The sequence below is a fragment of the Alosa pseudoharengus genome, unplaced genomic scaffold, assembly GCF_046254945.1.
Source record: "Alosa pseudoharengus isolate Yale_2024_CS ecotype anadromous, Long Island Sound unplaced genomic scaffold, YU_APseudo_1.1 YU_APseudo_1.1_scf_5, whole genome shotgun sequence".
Taxonomy (NCBI): domain Eukaryota; kingdom Metazoa; phylum Chordata; class Actinopteri; order Clupeiformes; family Clupeidae; genus Alosa; species Alosa pseudoharengus.
This window is the reverse complement of record NW_027468837.1, coordinates 23,372,616-23,391,663: the sequence shown is the minus strand read 5'-3', so window position 1 is coordinate 23,391,663 and position 19,048 is coordinate 23,372,616. Positions and strand designations below refer to the sequence as shown.

The following is a 19,048-nucleotide window of genomic DNA, read 5'->3' as shown; positions in this document are numbered from 1 at the left end:
TATACCATTAAAGCTCCCAAATCAGCACCTGTCAATCCAACTGCCGGGACGCAGGCCAACTAGTGGCATTGATCCTACACTGATCTGGGCTGGGAAACCAGTAGGCTGAGGAAAAAAAAAGTCAGTTATAGTAATGTGACGATTAAATCACCACATGAATGAAAAATTAACTCACTGACTTTAAAATAGGTGTAGAAATAAAAGGATATGCATCTATGTAAAGGTGCTTGGCACTGCTCAAAGTCAATATGAGTCAATGGCTGTGTCTGAAACAGGAAAAATCCTGCCTTCTAAAAATTCTGCCTTCTAACATACCTCTGTTTTGCCGAATTTTGAAGGCAGCATGCAAGTACCCTTTAAGCTGTCTTCAACTCAAGATTATTTAAAACATCTCTGCTTCAACTCCCACTGACTGGGCCTAAGTTAGCCGTCTGTATCCTGGCAACGGAGTTTTGTGCTGCCATCTTGCTATACCGTCCAAAACAAAGTTGATAGCTAGTACCTTGATGCCTGCTACAGGAAATAACTCGTTAGACGGTTGAAGACAGCAGGGCAGCTGCCTTCCATTACGGACAGACCCAACATAACAGCAGCACTATCGACACCAATGCAATCATCACCATTACCTTCAATCACACCCTGTTGCTAAAGGCTTGACCTCAGACATCAGCTGTCGGTTCATGCACTCACTAGATTCACTCACTGGCAAAACTAGAGTGGGGAGAGGGGCAGTCAATTCCCACCACCACCCCTCCCTAACCACTTCCTATGTGAAAAAAACAAAGCCATGCCAAACCCAATGAAGCAGACCCTCTGCTGCTGCTGGCTTTCAGTCGCCAGACTGGCGCAGATTAGAATGTGTGTGGCTCTGCCCCTGTGGACCCAGACAGGGCTAAATTTAGTGTAAAACCATGCAGAGCACACTGTCAAATCTGACCCCTCTGGGAGCAAGAGACCCGGAGGGAAACACACACAAACACACACACACACACACACACACACACACTGAATGAAGGATTATGGGAAGGGAAAAAATCGTAATGTATAAGCATGTCATCTTTAAAAAGCTCCTTAGGATTAAATAAAACCGCAGTTTGTCAGCAACACATTCCTGGCTTCGAAAACAAGCCTGTGGTGCGAGATGTGGAGAGCCCATATGGAACTCAGACACATTAGTGTTCTGACACACACACTCATGACACACACACAGTTAATACACAAACACAGATGCACACACTCACTCACTCACAGGGGAGGCGACGATGGATCCGACCTTCCATTATTATTTGACAGTCTAAATTCTTAGAGGGGAACAACTTGTTTCAGTTCTGATTTATGTAAATGAATATTAACTACTACTAGCAAACAGACACAGGGACACACACACACACACACAGGCTATAGAGTTGCATGCATGCACAATGCACAGTTTCCATGGTTGACAATACACAAACACACACTAGGACTGTGCTTTCGATATCCAAATATTGATATATCGTATCACCACTTGTGCAATATATCGTATCGCCACTGCCGCCAAATATCTATATTTTTTATTAAAGCATTAAGCTGTGCAAAAATGTATATACAGTACAGCTGACTATTGCGATATCTTTTTTTAAATTATATTTGTCTGCTAAATTACCATAATATGATCTACATATAATACTGCCCAGATGGTACACAGCAAATTGTGTTTCCAGCTCTATTTTTACATTTTCGGTAAAAGGTATTGTAACATATCGCAATATGTATTGTATCGTGACCCATGTATCGTGATTCATATAGTATTGTGAGGTCCTTGCCAATACACAGCCCTAACACACACATATTACACACACAGCCCTAATACACATCACATATATCTTGAATTTCCCCTTGGGGATCAATAAAGTATCTATCTATCTATATACCCCATTGCATAGATCTAACACCACATACAATCACCCACCAAGATACACACATAGACAGAACAGAACACACAGACAAGTAAAGCCCACGTCCCGGCGTCTGGCGCCTAACCTTACAGACGTTGTTTCCTTGATGCCTCTCGGCTGGGCTGGCTGCAGCTGCAAGTAAATGTCTCTCTCTCATCCTCTCTTCCTCCCATCTCTCGCTTTACACTCTCCCTCTTTCTTCTCTCCCTCACGGAAGATTTCCGATCTAATTGCTTGCCAGCAGTACTACTTTATCTGACCTACAAAAGACTCCGTGTGCTTCTGTGTGTTTCATTTTCTCTCTCCATGTTCCTCCTTCAATCTCTCTATCTATCAATCTCTAACAATGACTCACACACACACACACACACACACACACACACACACACACACAGTAGCATATTCTGAACAAGTCTGATATTATCTTCTTACCAGTGGACTTATCTGCTTACTATGGAGCATGGCCTAAAAGTGAACACAGCAAAGTCCCTTTGCAGCGCTGTCACACATAATCTGTAAGTCTGTGTGTGTGTGTCTGTGTGTGTGTGTGTGTGTGTGTGTGTGTGTGTGTGTGATGAGGCCTAGTATCACAAATCACAGCACCCACATTAACCAGTCTTTTTCTTTCAGTCTAAGCCGTTTATCTAGTAACTATGAATCCAGCACTTCCAATTTACCCTCTACATGGCCTTGGAGCCGGACGAACAAGAGACAGGACCAGTATGATACTGAAGGCCAGTTCGCTCTGATTGCCTCACATCTTATGTAGGTTCAGAGCTCAGTATTCTGTATCATGCCATCTCATGTGGGAATGAATAACAGCCACACGGAACTTTGCCGTGTTTCACGGCTAAGTGGAAGTGGACATTCATTATGGCAAACAAGGCAGAGAAAGAACAGAGATGGTAAACATCAGAGATCAGAAATGAGACAGGAGAGAGAGAGAGAGAGAGAGAGAGAATGAGAGAGAGAGAGAGAGAATTGGTCTTGACATGATTGGCTTGGCAGAGTGTTCTAGTGATTGGTAATTGGTAGACTGGCCCTGAGTGTGTTGTCTGTGAGGGTACACACACACACACACACACACACACAACCACACACACAGACAAATGTTCTGTGAATGCAGTGGAGCAGAACTATAAGGAATCAACACACCCAAGCCCAATTCGATTTAATCTCTGCTTCTTCCAAACAAATCAATACCCACAATGTTCAGCACAACTCCCTGCTTTTCCACTCTCAATCTTGTGAGTCAATTATCCCCATTCGTAAATTGAAACATAAGCACCGAAATGCGCTTCAAGCGAGTGTACCCTCACACACACACACACACTTTCATCCAATAACACACACAACAAATTGTTATTACTGAGAGTGATCACTTAGCAACCACCTCATGTGACATGTAGAGTGACTCATGTTCTGGAACCTTCTGGATAAGTATGAAGACACAACAGCAGGTTTGGGGGAGGGACTCGGTGATGCAATAGTTTCGATTTGCCAACAGTTCTTGCAGTGGGTGGGAAACCCTTCACAACACCATCTACACCTAGTCAGGCTACATCTGCAACTTCACTCCCACAAATAAGTTCAGAAGTCCAATAAGTTTTTTTTTTAAAGAAACACTGTGCAACAATTTGGAACTTTTTGGAGGCATGGCTTTAATGAGCAACTACTATCGATCTTATCTTCACATCACTTTTTAAGGAATATGGTAATGTAAAGAGCATATAAACACACTTGTCCACACCACTAGCCATGCAGGCTATGAATTATTAAGTTTGTGGTTTAGGTCAAACATCCAACGAAAGTCCTTTACAGCATGCCATCGGCTAACATATCCCCAAAAGACGCTAGTTAGCGTGTCAACAACCGTGTTTTTCTGGTTTTTAGAAAAAAACATTTGGACCAAAACTCCATAATGGCTCTTTGAAGGAACAGCAAATGGCTCAGAAGCTTTTTTCCAAAAAACCTGAAGGGACCGTTATTATTGTGAAGTATACTTATGAGAGAGAAGTTTCTTTGTGAGCTTAAAAAAAATTCATCACTGTCGAAAAGTTCTATAATTTTGACTACAAAAGAACTGGCTCTACATGTGCTTCTATCATCTTAAGAGAGTGTAAGCAGAAGATCTTATTCTGCAAGAGTATGGCACCTCTCCTACGGGAGTTCCTGTGCCATGAGGCTCTGGTCAGAATGATGGTGCTCAATAATTCATTGTAGACAAATGCCTGCTGTTTGAGCCAGGATATAAGCCTAGTCCCACAGACAGGAGTTCACTGTGTGAGTCTGCGGGTGTGTGTGTGAGAGTGTGTGTGTGTGTGTGTACATTCGAGTATAAAGAGCTTACTCCCAAAAAGTGTAATGCGATCTGTGTATTGCGCAAATGTGTGTGCACTGTGTGTGCACATATATGCAGAAGGTGTCGCAAAAGGTATTCAGTTTCTTAAGGTGTGTGTGTGTGTGTGTGTGTGTGTGTGTGTGTGTGTGTGTGTTGTTTGGTCTGTTAACTGATAGACGGCCTTGGTCTGATTGCCCAGTAGCATTGTCACAGAAAAGGGAGATCCTTTGAATCTCTAAACTTGGACAGAGAGAGAGAGAGAGAGAGAGAGAGAGAGAGAGAGAGAGAGAGACAGAGAGAGAGAAACATTGACAAAACAATATAATCATGGACTGATGCATGGAGCGAAGAACAAAGGCACAGATAAGGAGAAAGAAAAATGGCCCCCCCATGCACATAAAAGCTCGAGACAGACAGTCTGTCTCTGTGTGTCTGCGTGTGTATATCTGAGTTTTTTGGGTTACTACTCTCAGAGACAGAAAATCCATCCTGATAGCTATGGCGTTGTGTTGACCCCCCCAGGGAAGACGAGCGCTAATGAACCCTCTGATCAACAGGACGTCTAATTGAATCACACAGAGCTGATCACTAAGCGCTAATCGCTAAGCGTGCACAAGCCTCAAACCTCAGCCGTGGGTCCTGTGCTGTGCTGGGCCAAGCTGGGCTGTGGTGTGGAGTGGTGTGCTGCAGCGTAGCGCTCCGTGGCACGGGAGAATTAGCCCAGCTTACTGCCCCTCTCGGGGCTCTGGGGCTCGGCCACGGAACAATGGATGCTAATCTGCGCTAATACCACATCTAATCAGGGAGAAGACGAGCCGCTGTCCCAAAGCCAGCCCGTTGAGCTACCCGCTAACCCCCCACCCTTCTCCTCGCGCCACCAGGCCAACTGTTAAAGAGCTGCAGGTGTGTGTGTGTGTGTGTGTGTGTGTATGCAGGCAGAGGCTCAGAGCATCCAAACAACAGAGGGCAGGCCAGAGGGATAATTAGGAGTGCTCATTGTCTCATTGTATCTGGTCTAGTATAATACTTTGGTGGCTGCAGTAGCTCCATGGCCCAGGCTTACTAGCTGATCTGAAGCAGGGGAGAGGGGGGTTCACATTCAGATGGCTACAATCCATTTATTGACACTGACTTGACTTGTAGTTAGAGGGGTGATCTCTGTCTTTCTCTCAGACACACACACACACACACACACACACAAACACACACAGTATATTCACAAACACACACGGACATGCAACATTGAACGGATCATAGTAATCTGGCAGGAGGTGAAGGCTTAAGCCTGCCCAGCTGATTTTTGGGATCAATTAGCGTGCAGCCACTTTGTGCAGCCATTGTCATGAAAACAAGCAAATACGAACAGATGGGCCATTAGTATCTGTGTGTGTGTGTGTGTGTGTGTGTGTGTGTGTGTGTGTGTGTGTGTGTGTGTGTATGCATGTGTGCATATGAGGGCAGAGGAGATCCAAAGGCCCTCGCTCCCTGCCCGGGACACAAGTTGGCTTGAAATGAATCAACCAAACCCAGGCAGCCTACAGTAGCTAAACCTGCACGAAATACCAACATCGGCCCCAGTGGCCCTAGGGCTGTAGGGGAAAGGGGGGAGAGAGTAGGACTCAGGGCTCAGGGTAAGACCCATATTTACAGACTTAACTTCTCCTGGCCAGCACTTCTACTTTTCCTTAGCCTGAGATGACACGCAAATCCGCTCCCTTGGTGATCCAGTGCTCAGCTAACTCCCAGTGTGAGCCTGTGAGTTGGCCAGCCCCGCGGCAAACAGGGCAGTCCCTCCACAAGGCTCTTGGACCTCGCGCTGACACTCACCCAAACACACACACACACACACACACACACACACACACATGCGCACACACACGGGCACATCGGCTCAAAGCTCAGCTTAAGCTCCGCAGCCTCAGCGCTCTAAACTGAACACGCACCGGCTGTGAAATACACTCATCTAAGCTGTTTCAGCTTCCCCAAAGATGGCGCAGTGGGCAGATGCAGCATTTCCTGCACAGCCCTACATTTGCCGTAGATTCAGCTGGATGTTTGGTGGCATGCATGGATCAGGCTTCGCTCTCAGCCCAAGCCACATAAGCAATAAAAGCTTTCAGGGAATGTGCTCCAAGGCTTCCAGGATGATTGAAATGTCATTTCTGCCAAGATTAGACTGAGCACCTTGGCAGAAAAAATATTTACAGCAAGTGAGACATGCAGAGCCCAGTTAAAATATGGCTTAAACTGCAAAGCTAATGGATAATAAAAGTCACCAATACAGAACCTCACTTTAGCTATGTCACTGCAGAATGGAACAGTGTCCCATAATAGCCAGCACAGGCAATGCCACAAACCCATCAGAAATTCTGCCTAAGATAAATATAGCGTTTTCTTCATGTAGTTAGTTAGGCACATGGCTAAGGATCACTAGCACAGTGATTCAGGAATTTATGGTGATCTATTTCAGATTTGCATCTTATTCATGTGGCTATGATCGAAAGCATAGGCCTTCCTACGTGCCAAACACAAATCCACAGTAACTGGTTCACTGTTGTTGCTCCAGCATCTTCCTATCTTTCTATTTAACTGGCCTGCATGCTGCAGCATATGCGAGTCACGATAGCCCCAGGCATAATGGCTATATATTTTTTCATTGCATGCTACAGGGAAACTGCAGACACGTCTACATTCACAGTGGGACGTTTGTCATGGGGCTTTAGTCTGAGATGACTTTTCAATCAGGTGGTGACGTTCTGCTACCTTGGGAATGGGGATGGAATGGGGGGGGGGGGCACATTTCTTATGCAGCGCTACACACTGCAGACATTATATTGACAGTCACGGATTTACAGCCTGGGATAAGACGTGTCAAATAGAAAATACAATCTCGGGCCGGCAGTTCTATTACCTCAAGGACTGAAGACACACACCCTCATCCAGCCCATCCTCATGCTGGAGACAAACACTCCCATGATTTATAATGGGGCTGCGGAGGAGGGACGTGTCTGGCCACAAATAGAGTGTCAAAGTTCAGTTTCTCCGCCTCAAGGAAGTGCGGGCTCTGATTTCCTGTGTTTATTATAGTTGCCAATAACGGCAGCCATATTCACAGACTGGGATTTATGGCAGGGCTTAAGTCGCAGGCTTCCTTTGATCAGAGACAGTCTGATGGGCACCACTGAAGACACTGACTACAATACAGCGCACACAATTCTTTATTATTGGTTATAAATATTTATTACAAAACGTTCACATTATTAGTCAGTACAAAGTATTGAGGGTAGTAGACCTGACATCTGTTATAATCTACCTTGGAACTGCCCTTTGGAACTGCTTGAGTATGAAAACACCCATAATATAAATCTTCATTACCACAAGGTCCAAAATGGGACCAAAACCATCACAAAAACATCACAATGGCCTATCTAGCGTTTTGGAAATTTGATGACGCTTGGTTGATCCCATTTGAGTCATGTGATGAAGACAAAATGCCATATTGATCAATAGAATACATGCACACACTGCATGTTCATTTGTTCAGAGACTGCATTATATTGTCACCCATTACCTCTTTACATTGATTTGTCACTGCTCAAAATCCCATTAATAAAACTAACTGCCATTTCAGCCTATGTTTTTCAGGTCAGAGGCATTAAACAGATTACAAACTCTGTCAAAGTAAGGTTCTAATGTATGTTTGCATAATATTTAAGCATAACCATTTAATGTAGAAAAAAAACTGAAAATCCATTATATATTTTTGTCTTCTATATAGAATCTAATTTACAGTTGACTTAAAGTTGACTTCCAGCAGATGATCAAACATGGCGCACGCGCACACACACACACACACACACACACACACACACACACACACACACACACACACACACACACACACACACACACACACACACACACACACACACACACACACACACACACACACACACACACACACACACACACACACACACGAAGCCAAGCTTGTGTGAGATAAGAAGCTGCTTTGGAGCATCCTTTTCATTTCTCGTTTCACCCATCTCTGGCTGTGTCTAATTGATAGCACAAGCTAAATCAACTTCAGTGCCTCCCAGGGTGCCCTCAGTAGTGCCATTTCCCTGAATTAGTTCCAGTGCCGGCCATGTAAAAAGGGAAGCGCCTCCCTCTGCTGCTGCGCCATGTAGCGCCGCTTCCTAATGACGTTATCTGCGTTATGTGGTTAATAGATTGTGACCGCTGTGCTTTTGACCACAGCTCCCCCAAGCAGTCGTGATAACGGGTTCGGCACCTTGAAGCTGTAGCGTGCAGGTAGACGGCACGGTCTGCCAATATACCAGCACTAGCCCTTTTGGGCTCTCAGACGAGCAGGAGAAAGCTCTGCTGTTTAATGAAGCGATGGGATAAGGCGAAAGCGGAATGGGAAAAAAACAGAAAAGACAGAGAGAGAGAGAGAGAGAGAGAGAGAGATAAAGAAATGGAGAGAAAGGGGTGGTGTGGTAAGATGTAAATAACAAGAAGGACCACAAGCATAAGAGAGGAAAAAAAGGAAGAAAGAGACGAGTCTGCATACAAGAGTGTGTGCAAGAGAGAGGGGAATAAAGAGGGCAAGAGAAATGGAGAGAAACAGAAGAGGAAAAAGAAAGTCATAAAAGACAGAAATAAAGAGACAGAGGGACAGAAAGTGAGAGAAAGAGTGAAAGCAAGAAAAAAAGAGAAATATACAAGGAGCGAGCAAGAAACGGTGGATGAACAAGTGTTAGAGAGGAGAGGAAGCCCCGGCCACAGGAGAGGCGTTAGCAGATACGGGTGCCCTTGTTAGTGCCTGAGTCATGACTGCAGCCCTAGGCAGAGACACAAGAGGAGTGACTGTGAGGGTCTGTAAAGGACACATTTTTAACCACAGGTGAACACCACCACAAGGGCAAGGGCAAGGGTCTACGCTTGTATGTGTGTGTGTGTGTGTGTGTGTGTGTGTGTGTGTGTGTGTGTGTGTGTGTGTGTGTAAGATGAGCCTGAGAGACAAGGAAACACACTTATGCTAGATTTGATTGAACATCCTCATGTTGGAATGCCACGAGGCTAGTGCATGTGACTAGACCAACACAGTACACAAAATCCAACATCACGCCAGCATGAGGAAAACCATGGTGTGTCCTGATTCAACATGAGAGGAAAACCCTGATCTGCTAAGAAAGCCTACGCCATGAGGAAAAGCAAGTCCTAGAAGAACAGAGGAGGTTTGTCTCGGCTCGGTTAGTTTCATGCGACGCCTGCTGCTTTGTGGAGGAAATTAATTCAACAAAGAAAGAAATAAACTACAGTACTGCCACAGAGCATGGTGGAGCGGAGCCGAGAAGAAAGAGTGGAGTGGACTTTTTTGGGGGGGGGTTAAAGGCACCAGGCTATCTAAGGACAAATGGAGCAGAAAGAAATTCTCGGGGCGAGCAGGCAAATCAGTCAGTCGAGGTCTCTCTTCTTACTTGCCTCGCTCCAAACTCACGCAGCCATCTGACAGTTTGGCTCACAATGACAAGAATGGCCTCGGTCAGAACTCCTTCCCTGGGCAGCACGAGACATCAGGACTCAGCATGGAGTCCAAGTGTGCCGTCCCCACCACCATCTCCTCCTCTCCAGTCTGCTAGATCTGGGTTGTCACCAAGCACCAGCCAATGGAAAATAACAGCAGGGCGAACAACCTTGAAACCAATAGCAACTGGGCACCAGGGCAACCGGCCGGTTCCCCTGATACTGCAGAGTATCAATTGGCTTCAGTGGCTGTACAAGGTCACCGGAATAAGAGAAGCTGCAGCAGCAGCAGCAGCAGCAGCAGGTAGGCTAGCCTAGCATAGCACATGCTGGTTGTCACTGGATCTGAATGGAGGGAGCGCTGAGAGAGCGGATGATTAGTATAATTGACAGACAGAGGCGCTGCTACATCTGCTTGTTGAAATGTCAAAATAAGAGACATGAATCAAGTTGTCTCTAAAAAAAAGACCAAATACTGTTTCTGCTGTTAAGAAAAGGTTGGGATCACAGCCTGGCCACTGAATATCTGAGAGTGTCACAGTCCCCTGCACAGTTGCAGCTGACAAACTTCAGAGGGTAATCAGGGATCTGTTGTAGGGACTGGTGCATAACCGTGTTGTCCTTGTTTCCATCCATACACAAGGACATCCAGTGATAGACTTTGTGCAGTTTGTCAGCTGCAACTGTGCAGGGGTGCTGCTGTAAAAAGCAAGGTGTATTTCTGCTTGTGGGAACGGTCATGATAACTCTTGCCTGAACATCAACCAGCTAGATAACAGGAGTGAGGGAGTGCAGGGGAGTTGGATGAGGTTTGTTAAATTTTAAACTGATTAAGGAAGTTTTGTTTTGTAATTGTTCAATAAAACCTTGTTATGGATTTTTTATGGACTTGACGTCATTTTTACTCAAAACTAATGGCTGGGATAGATTCGGCACCCCTAAAAAACCCTCTAGTTAGACATCTCAAAAGCTAATATTGGTAAAAAAAAATGTTTTCATTATTTTCGCCCAGACCCTCTGGGCATCCCAAACTTGATTGGCTCTCCAGGCATTTCCCAGAGGATTTGGCCGTGGATAAATTGGGAGGTGTTACTAGACATCTATAGGAACACATAGTAAAAAAAGATTGGCGAAAAAAATGCCTAACTTTCCCTAACAAAACATCCTGCTATTTATCCCTGCTCACAAAAAGCTTACCTCTCTGTGCATAAAGATAAAGATATTACATTATCTTTAGGCACATGGACTGGTTTTCTAAATAAACTGCAACTCAATGAAATCTGACCAAGGTCCACATTGCATTTACTGTATATATTTGCTTAGAATTATGTCACACACCAAAAACCAACAACAACTACTACTAAGAGCCAAGGCCAATGAAAATCACCGTAGCTGGCATGCGATTATCCCAGGCTAAATACATGCCAGGTTCCTGAACCTGTAACCTATCCCCTGACAGACATCTGTTGTGATGGTATGGTGCAGAAAGTAATTTCTTTACATGAGTGCCATGACTGCACAGTGAGCGACTGGCAGATTGAATGACGAATCCCACCGGCGGGACAGCAAAAGGCAGGATGGGAGCAGCTCAGTGGTGGAAATGCTGATGGATACCAAGAAAAAAACACCCATCTCCCTGGAGACGGAGGAAGTGCATTAGTTCCCTCTACACCGCAGTCCCGCTTTCCTCAGTCATTACCCCCAAGCATGTACACATGCACACACGCACGTTTGTGCCTGCCTGCACAGGCACACTTGAATGAGTCACTTGTTAGTGTGTGTGTGTGTGTGTTTTGAGAGCTTGAGTGATGAGCTTATGTGTGTGTGCAGGTATGTGTTCGCAGGGGTCCAGGTTTGTGTCTTAGCCCATGCATGCATGCACACACACAGACAGAGAAACACACACACACACAATTAGGGCGATTTCAGACCTATAGTTCAGTTATTTGGTCCGCAGCAGGCAATAAATTGGTACAATGTCGTGAAGAAACTTTGGTCCGGTTCGGTTTCACACACGCATTGTTTCTAGGCGGACCAAACTGCGTGGGAATTGACAGCTCCCTCAGGTGTTTCTTCTGGGTATTTCAAGCTATTTCGTTGTAGGCTACACACTGGAGTGACAGTTTTACGGGGCGATCTTGGCTCATTGTTTGTTTGCATTTGTGACTTTTGGCAAATTGTGGAATTTGGAAACTAGTCATGACTGCAGCTAGAAAATGTTTACTCAACCAACCATACATGTATGCAACATTGTTTGTATCTCCTCACACATCCACATTTGTCCATGTTGCACATTATTAGGACCAATGGCGCATGCCATTTATTTAGGAAGTGAATAGGAAATGAAATGTACCTAATTTTACCAACGATCAAGTGATCTTAACTCCCATAATTCACTACAACTAGACAGTTGGACCTGTTTGTTTCAGGTTGTCTTTCTCACCAGCAGGACCGCACCAGAGTTCGTTAGATGGTGCGGACCGAGACCACCTCTTTTTTGAGGTCTCGGACCGATCAATTTGGTGTGCAGCTGAGTGCGATTGTTGCTTTCCAACCAACACAAACGAACCGAAACAAGGGCCCAAAAGCACTCGAGTTGGATTAAAACAAACTAAAGGCTGTCGGTGTGAAAACGCCCTTAGACAGATATTGCTCCACCAGCAAACTAGAGGGCCTGGCAAGCCTCTCCCATTAATGCCAAGATCCTGGAGCGGAGGTTACAGGGGTGACATGCAAAGTTAAGCAGATTACACAGGCAGATCTATCAGCCACATTGTGGCAAAGGCAGTACCAGCAACAGGCAAAATCCTGCCCCTTCTGCCCGCCAATGCCCACTGTTTACCAGGCACCAGGGAGCATGCTGGCTGGGATGCCTGGCATGATGAGGGGCTTGATGCAGCTTTTAACTCTAATACTGAGTCCCAAATTCACCCCCTTCCTTTCTATCGGAGTGATTTTATTGACAATTCTATTGCCCTGGCTGTGGGTGTGTGCATATGTGTGTGTGTATGTGTGTGTGTGTGTGTGTGTGTGTGTGTGGAGCAAACCAGGAGTAGATACACTGCGAGTGACATTAACAGCCTCGTGGATTAATAAAGCGAGCCAAAATGAAATGACCTGAATTAGACATCAATTAGGCATCAAAGTGCTGAATAATTGATGTTTTCCCAAAGATGCTGTTTTACAGGCCACGGGGCCGATGACTGAGCTCTGCGGTGCCTGTTTTTCCTTCTCCTCGCCTGACAGCTGCCTGTGTTGGAGCACGCTGGGCTGTGGGGAGACAAGGCGCAGGGTCTCCGAAGATGTCATTACTGACAGACACACAGACCGGGGGGGGGGAGAGAGGGATGGAGGAAAGAGGGAGGGAGGGATGGATGGAGGGAGGGGGCTGCAGAAGCATGGAATAGATTGCAAAGGAGAGGTGCAGGGCTGGAAGGGGAAGACTGAACGGTATGGCAGATAGGGAGAGCAAGGGAACAAGGAAGGAGGAAGGTGAACGATAAGAGAGATTGAGAGTGTGTGAGTGAGTGAGAGAGTGAGTGAGTCATACCTTAAAATCACTTTACCAATAAAATATAGTTTAGGCACTTGCATATATTGTTAAACAATGAGATTAAGCATGAAAGAAATAATGGTAGATCAGTAGCAGAAGGACTTACACAGATATCTACATGATGATTGAGAACCCCCTGTGGTCTGACAGCTCCCTGGTGGGGAGATCTATTCTGGTTCCCTGGTGAGCTCGCACTGCCTTGGAGAACCCGGCGAGGACAAGATTCACAAGGGCAGAACTACTGCCACAGAACAGGCCGTACTTACAATGTCCAGATTCCAGCACATCCAGATTTATCGGATCCCGATAGAACTGCTTGGCACCAAGGCAAAGCCATTCCACATAATTATCCTATCAAACAACATAGGAGCGTTAAAAGGGCAGAACACACACACACACACACACACTCACTCACTCACTCAACAGAAGAACATAACCGAACTCCCACCCCATCTGTTCTCCGGAATAGTCACGACTTGTATGATTGTGGAATTAATTTGCGATATGGAAACAAGTGGCTTAATAACGCTCACGCAGAGGAGGCTAAAACATAGATTCCTTTGAGCACTGAAAGTTTGCCAAGCCTGAATGCATTCCATTCGCAGGCCTTTATTGCCCACTTGTAAGCGCCTTTAAACACATAGGCCCCCTTCCAGGCTTATTCAGCTGAACCAGGCTGTGCAGAACTAATGACAAGTGGGCCTGTGTGACGTTAAGTCGTTTTACATGAGTATCACTCATGAGCCCATGCCCACGCACAGTCGCACACTGAAAGTGTAGAAAGTTCCTCCTGAGACAGGTTCGCTGCCAACCTGGCAGCATCCTGACCACAAATGAGATGGGATTGGTCCACGCCATTGCATCAGACCTTGGGTGTTTGCAGGCAACTGGAAGACTGACAGGATGTAGAACATTATGTGCCGAAGCGAAGAGGCGGAGGGAATCTGGCATGATCATTAACTCGGGAAAGAATATTCTTGAAATAGAACCCAATTTACCTGTTTCCTTAGTTCCTTCATTTCTTCAAAGTGCCAAAACTGAAGTCTGCTCAAGTGAATCAAAGGATAAGCATGTCGCTTTAAGAAAAGAGAGACAACCGAGCAAAGATAGGAAATAATGTTAAATTATTTAACCAGAAAGTTTCTGAAGTGCTCAGAGAAAGCAGGGGGAAATGCAGACCTAATTAGGCTATTTCTGTTACGCTGGCAATTTTCAGCGGCGGATTAATTGAGTGTACTAATCATCGCAACAAATTAAAAACCCACAAGAAATGTAGAGCGTTCGTTCCTCCACAGAACTTCAAAATCCATGTGGACTTCAACAACAAGAAAAGAAAAGAAAAGGTCTCGTTTATCCAGATTGGAAGTTTATTTACATTTTGCTCTCAGCAACCAAAATAGATGCCCATTTCCCCCAGGCTTCCCCGCAGGTCAAAGGCACTTTGCTTTGGCTAAATCATTTAATTAGCTGTGGAGAACGATTGAGGAATTTCCTGGGAAACCGCTCCTTGTGTGCGACAAAGGACCTTGGCACTGGAGTGTGCCTATCTCCTTGGTAATGCTTGTTTCTGGGGGAAGAGAGAGACAGCCTGGAGAGCCTTTCCTTGAAGGTCTTACAGAGACAGTGCCGAGGCGATTCGAGTCCAGTCAGCAGGCCGGCTGGCCAGTGGACTTGTCCAAGCAGTCCGTGCGATACACATAAAAAGCGGAAGTGCGGAAACAGGGGGGGCTTCATAAATCTCTCCCTTGGGTGCCTCTGGAAAAGAGAGCGACACAAATCGCCTGACTACTGCAGCGTGTTGCACTAATTAATTCTCCATCGGGATTACACACACACACACACACACACACACACACACACACACACACACACACACACACACACACACACATTTTGTAAGCAAGATCAAAAAAGCTTTTTGAACTGTGTGCGTGCTTGTGAGTTTAAGCACATGCCTGTACCTGTATACCAAATTATGTGACTGCTAAAGGACTGATGGCAAAGCAAAGGAAACCGCTGCTTTGCATCAACAGGGTGAAATAGGGGTTTAATTTACATAACACATTTTAAGAGCCATCATAGGCAACCGGACCTGCCCGTAGAGTAAACATTTCAACACAGAGATAGCAGGATGTGATCTTTGCTCAGTTGCTATAGCTACCTGTCAAGACAGAGATAACTGGGTTTGTCGATGTTGCAGCAGCTTGCCATAAACTACCAAAAGCGAGAAAACAACCATTTCCTTATCCACAACGCCTAGGCCAAACTGTGATGAAGAAGCATTCGAAACCTCAGGTAGTCCAAGCAGGCCCCCTTTGTAAAGCGTTTGTAAATGCAGCAGATAAGCACCCAATACACAAACACGACTGCTCTCCATTAGCTGCCAATGGAGTCTTATCAGGCCTCACGTGCATGTGCTGAGAGCAATCACGGTGTGGAACAAGTGCCATGGTTAAGATACTGGAAGGAGTGGAGAGCCCTGCTCCAGCACAGAGAAGCCCTTGGCTGCAGCTTGCAGATCGGGGCTGGGCTCAATGTGGGGCGGAGCGCAACGTTGAGCTCAGCCCACCTTCAGCACATCTTCTCAAGCTGACCATGTCCGTAGGGCCTACCTTGTTTCCTACTGTCCAAGTTATATTTCTCAACATAATCTCTAGGAAGAATGCTTAAATCTATAAAATCATTTCCTCGACTCAAAACACGGAGGTTAGACTCTCGCTGTTAGGCTAACAGTACTGGGTAGAGTAGCCTATAATACGTAGGGGAGAGGTACAATTGTAACAGTGGTACAAATGTAACAGTGTTTTTTTCTCAAGATATGGTGTAGCTACAGAAACGTATATAGACACATATCATGTAATTATGTAGAATCTTATAGCCATCCAAATATGAATGGTCTACTTAAATACGACCAGAGATATTAAGAAAAAGGTGCAAAATTCAAGCATCGCAATTTTTTATTTATTTTTTAAACCGCAAAAGTTTGCTTCGTGAAATTTGAGCGTGTGGACTTCAATCACATGTCATTCATATCTTCAGTCCCTCTGTTTCAAGTTAACATGATGCAAATAACAGTTGTAACACCCGTCTCTATGGCAAAATGAACTGATTTTATCGCGCGGACACAACTGATTGCGAGTTATATGATTTTTGTGCCGCAATCACACCCAATTAAATTTATGTATAGGCCTAAACAATAGGCTATAGAGGCCAGTATTATGTTCTCTACTCTTTATAAAGTATTCTATAAAGAAAATACCTATAGGCTAGAGATAAAATGCATTGATAATGTTATTGCCATAGGCCTATGTTTATGCAGACTGGATGTAATGACCTTTATAGCGTAGCCTAGGCCTACTTAGATTACCCAAGAAACGCCGATGGTGTAGCACAGATTCTAGAACGCTAGGGGGGAAGGGACATGATTAACTTGGGCAGTAGTTCAAGGAGGATACGCTTTTATAGAGTTAAGCATTCTTCCTTGAAAAAAAGTTAACTCCGAGTCGGGGTAAATTGACGGACACAGAGAGGTCAACGGGTAATGACGAACTGATTTTGGGCTGAGCTCAACGTTGCACTCCGCCCCACATTGAGCCCAGCCCCAATCTGCAAGCTGCAGCCAGGGGAACGAGCTGCAGGGGGAGTTCCACTGCTGTACTGAGGTTCATGGTGTGTGTGTGTGTGTGTGTGTGTGTGTGTGTTAAAACTGATAGCCTTCTCATTAGTTGACCCTCAATACACAACTGCAAATGTTAGATCCAAAAAGAGGACCAGACCCTGCTAATCTCCAAAATATACACAAGGCAGGAATAAAGTGGGACACATGACTGATTGACACTTGCTTTTTTGGGTCACAGGATCACAGAAGGTCCATTCTGCTGTTCAAACGACCAAATACATATCTGTAATAACACAGTATCTTGATCTGCATTAAAGGCTGATTAAATAAGGAAGGAAAATCTAATAACATATTGCAGATTTATTCCCAAGTTTCATTTCATTCCCAAGTCTTATTTCCAATAAATGGCTGGTTCAAAGTCTATGAAGAGAAAAGTTTCGGTTTCAAAATACATCATGGCACCAGCAGATTTCCACATATTTCACTAAGCAATCAGAGTGGAATTTGCAGAGGTCGCCAAGACTGCTGTGTCTCCATATTACACCACTGCCAGATTATCTGCCAGATAATTTGTTTCACACACACATAGATATTTTATGTTCAGCACCAACACACCAACACACACACACACACACACCTTGTGTGTTTGAGAGTTTCTCAGTTCTTGTGAGCATTCCCTGAATGCTTCCATAACAAACGTTTTCGGTGTTGGGATGACTTTGGCCAATCGTGTAACGTGGAGACGCACAAGACCGCCTCTATTTAAAAACAATTACTTCCGCATTCATGAGCAATAGCTTAATCTACACTGCGGTCATTTTTTGTGACTAACCTATAACATCAAATAAATCAATTGTCATCAGTTGTTGTATGGTATGCACGTCCATAGTGGGACATTTGCACGCACAGCACTATTAAAGCGCATTCGAGATCCAAAATGTTAGTAGAGGCGGAGCTCAACCTGTAAGATATATGACAGAATCCTACATGTGAGATAACTTCGTTTTTAAGACAATTGATTGGTCAGTGTGCGGTAGATTACACGATTTGAGCTATAACTTAGCACATAACCTCCTCTCGACCAGGTTGGTTGACAGCATGAGATACCATGGTGATATAGCGACACTAAAACAGATCCACTTTCGTGTCACAGCATAGCCTGGCTTTGAGCGCAACATACCTCGCTAACCCACTAATCGAGATTCGTAGTACACCCCACTGTAAGGCTTACCTGTAGCTCCTCAAAGGCCTCGTCAATGGTGGTCACCTGGTGCTGTTCATGTAAGGCAGGCTCATCACAGAAGAAGCACACAAGACTCTTATCAGTGAGGCAGAAGAGCTTGACCTTCTCGTGGTCCTTGCAGGGGTAGGTGCTCCTCTGTGCATTGAGGATGGCATCCAGCGGGAAGGCAGAGTATCTCTCCACGATGTTGGAGAGCTTGAGGCTCGGGGAGAGCAGGGGGTCAGCGAAGGTCCTCCGGCACTCTGGGCAATCTCTGGCACCGTGATGCTCCTGTCTGCTCCAGTGCTCCGTGATGCACTTCCGACAGAAGTAGTGCTCGCAGCCGAAACTGACAGGGTCTTGGTAGATACTCAGGCAGATTGAACACAGGAGCTCGTCTTTCAGACAGCAAGCCATTTGCAAGTGTGTAGGGGAAGCAGCATTTAAGTAAGCCTGACCAACAAGGGTTTGGGGCTCAGTTTGAGTAGAAGTGTTTGACAAATTCTATTCACTTTCGCTAGTATAGGTAGGGGCACTTGCTTATGATTAGATTGGTATATTATGTCAATTTGACAATTTCACGGCTGCGAGGTGTCTTCTTTCGGTTCACCCTTCTTCTAGTCTCTGTGAAACACAATGACAGACACGTCAGTTAGTTGCATTGATGTGCTGATGCTATTCAACAGGAAAACAAGACCGCATGTATCCATGCATCAGCATTGTGTCTGTAAACAAAGGGTAGCAAAGCAGTGAAATGGGGTAAGTATTAAACAACGTTATAACCGGCATTTAAAGAACGTTAAATGGATATCAAAGCAATATATGATATAGTGTGCTGTGACGT

The 19,048-nt window shown here is 45.1% G+C and overlaps 1 protein-coding gene across 2 annotated transcripts in view; it reads right to left on the bottom strand.

Annotated features, from left to right (window-relative positions):
- Positions 1–19,048, bottom strand: part of trim62.1 (tripartite motif containing 62, tandem duplicate 1) — a 57,486-nt gene that overhangs the window by 37,898 nt on the left and 540 nt on the right. Inside the window, exon 2 of one of the 2 annotated variants that reach the window (XM_076267632.1) lies at positions 18,214–18,828. In XM_076267632.1, coding sequence (XP_076123747.1) covers positions 18,214–18,621 — 408 coding nt within the window. In that variant the 5' untranslated portion in view covers positions 18,622–18,828. Of the gene's footprint in view, positions 1–2,022; positions 2,231–18,213; positions 18,829–19,048 lie in introns of those variants that run through there. The other variant, XM_076267633.1, reaches the window with a different exon arrangement.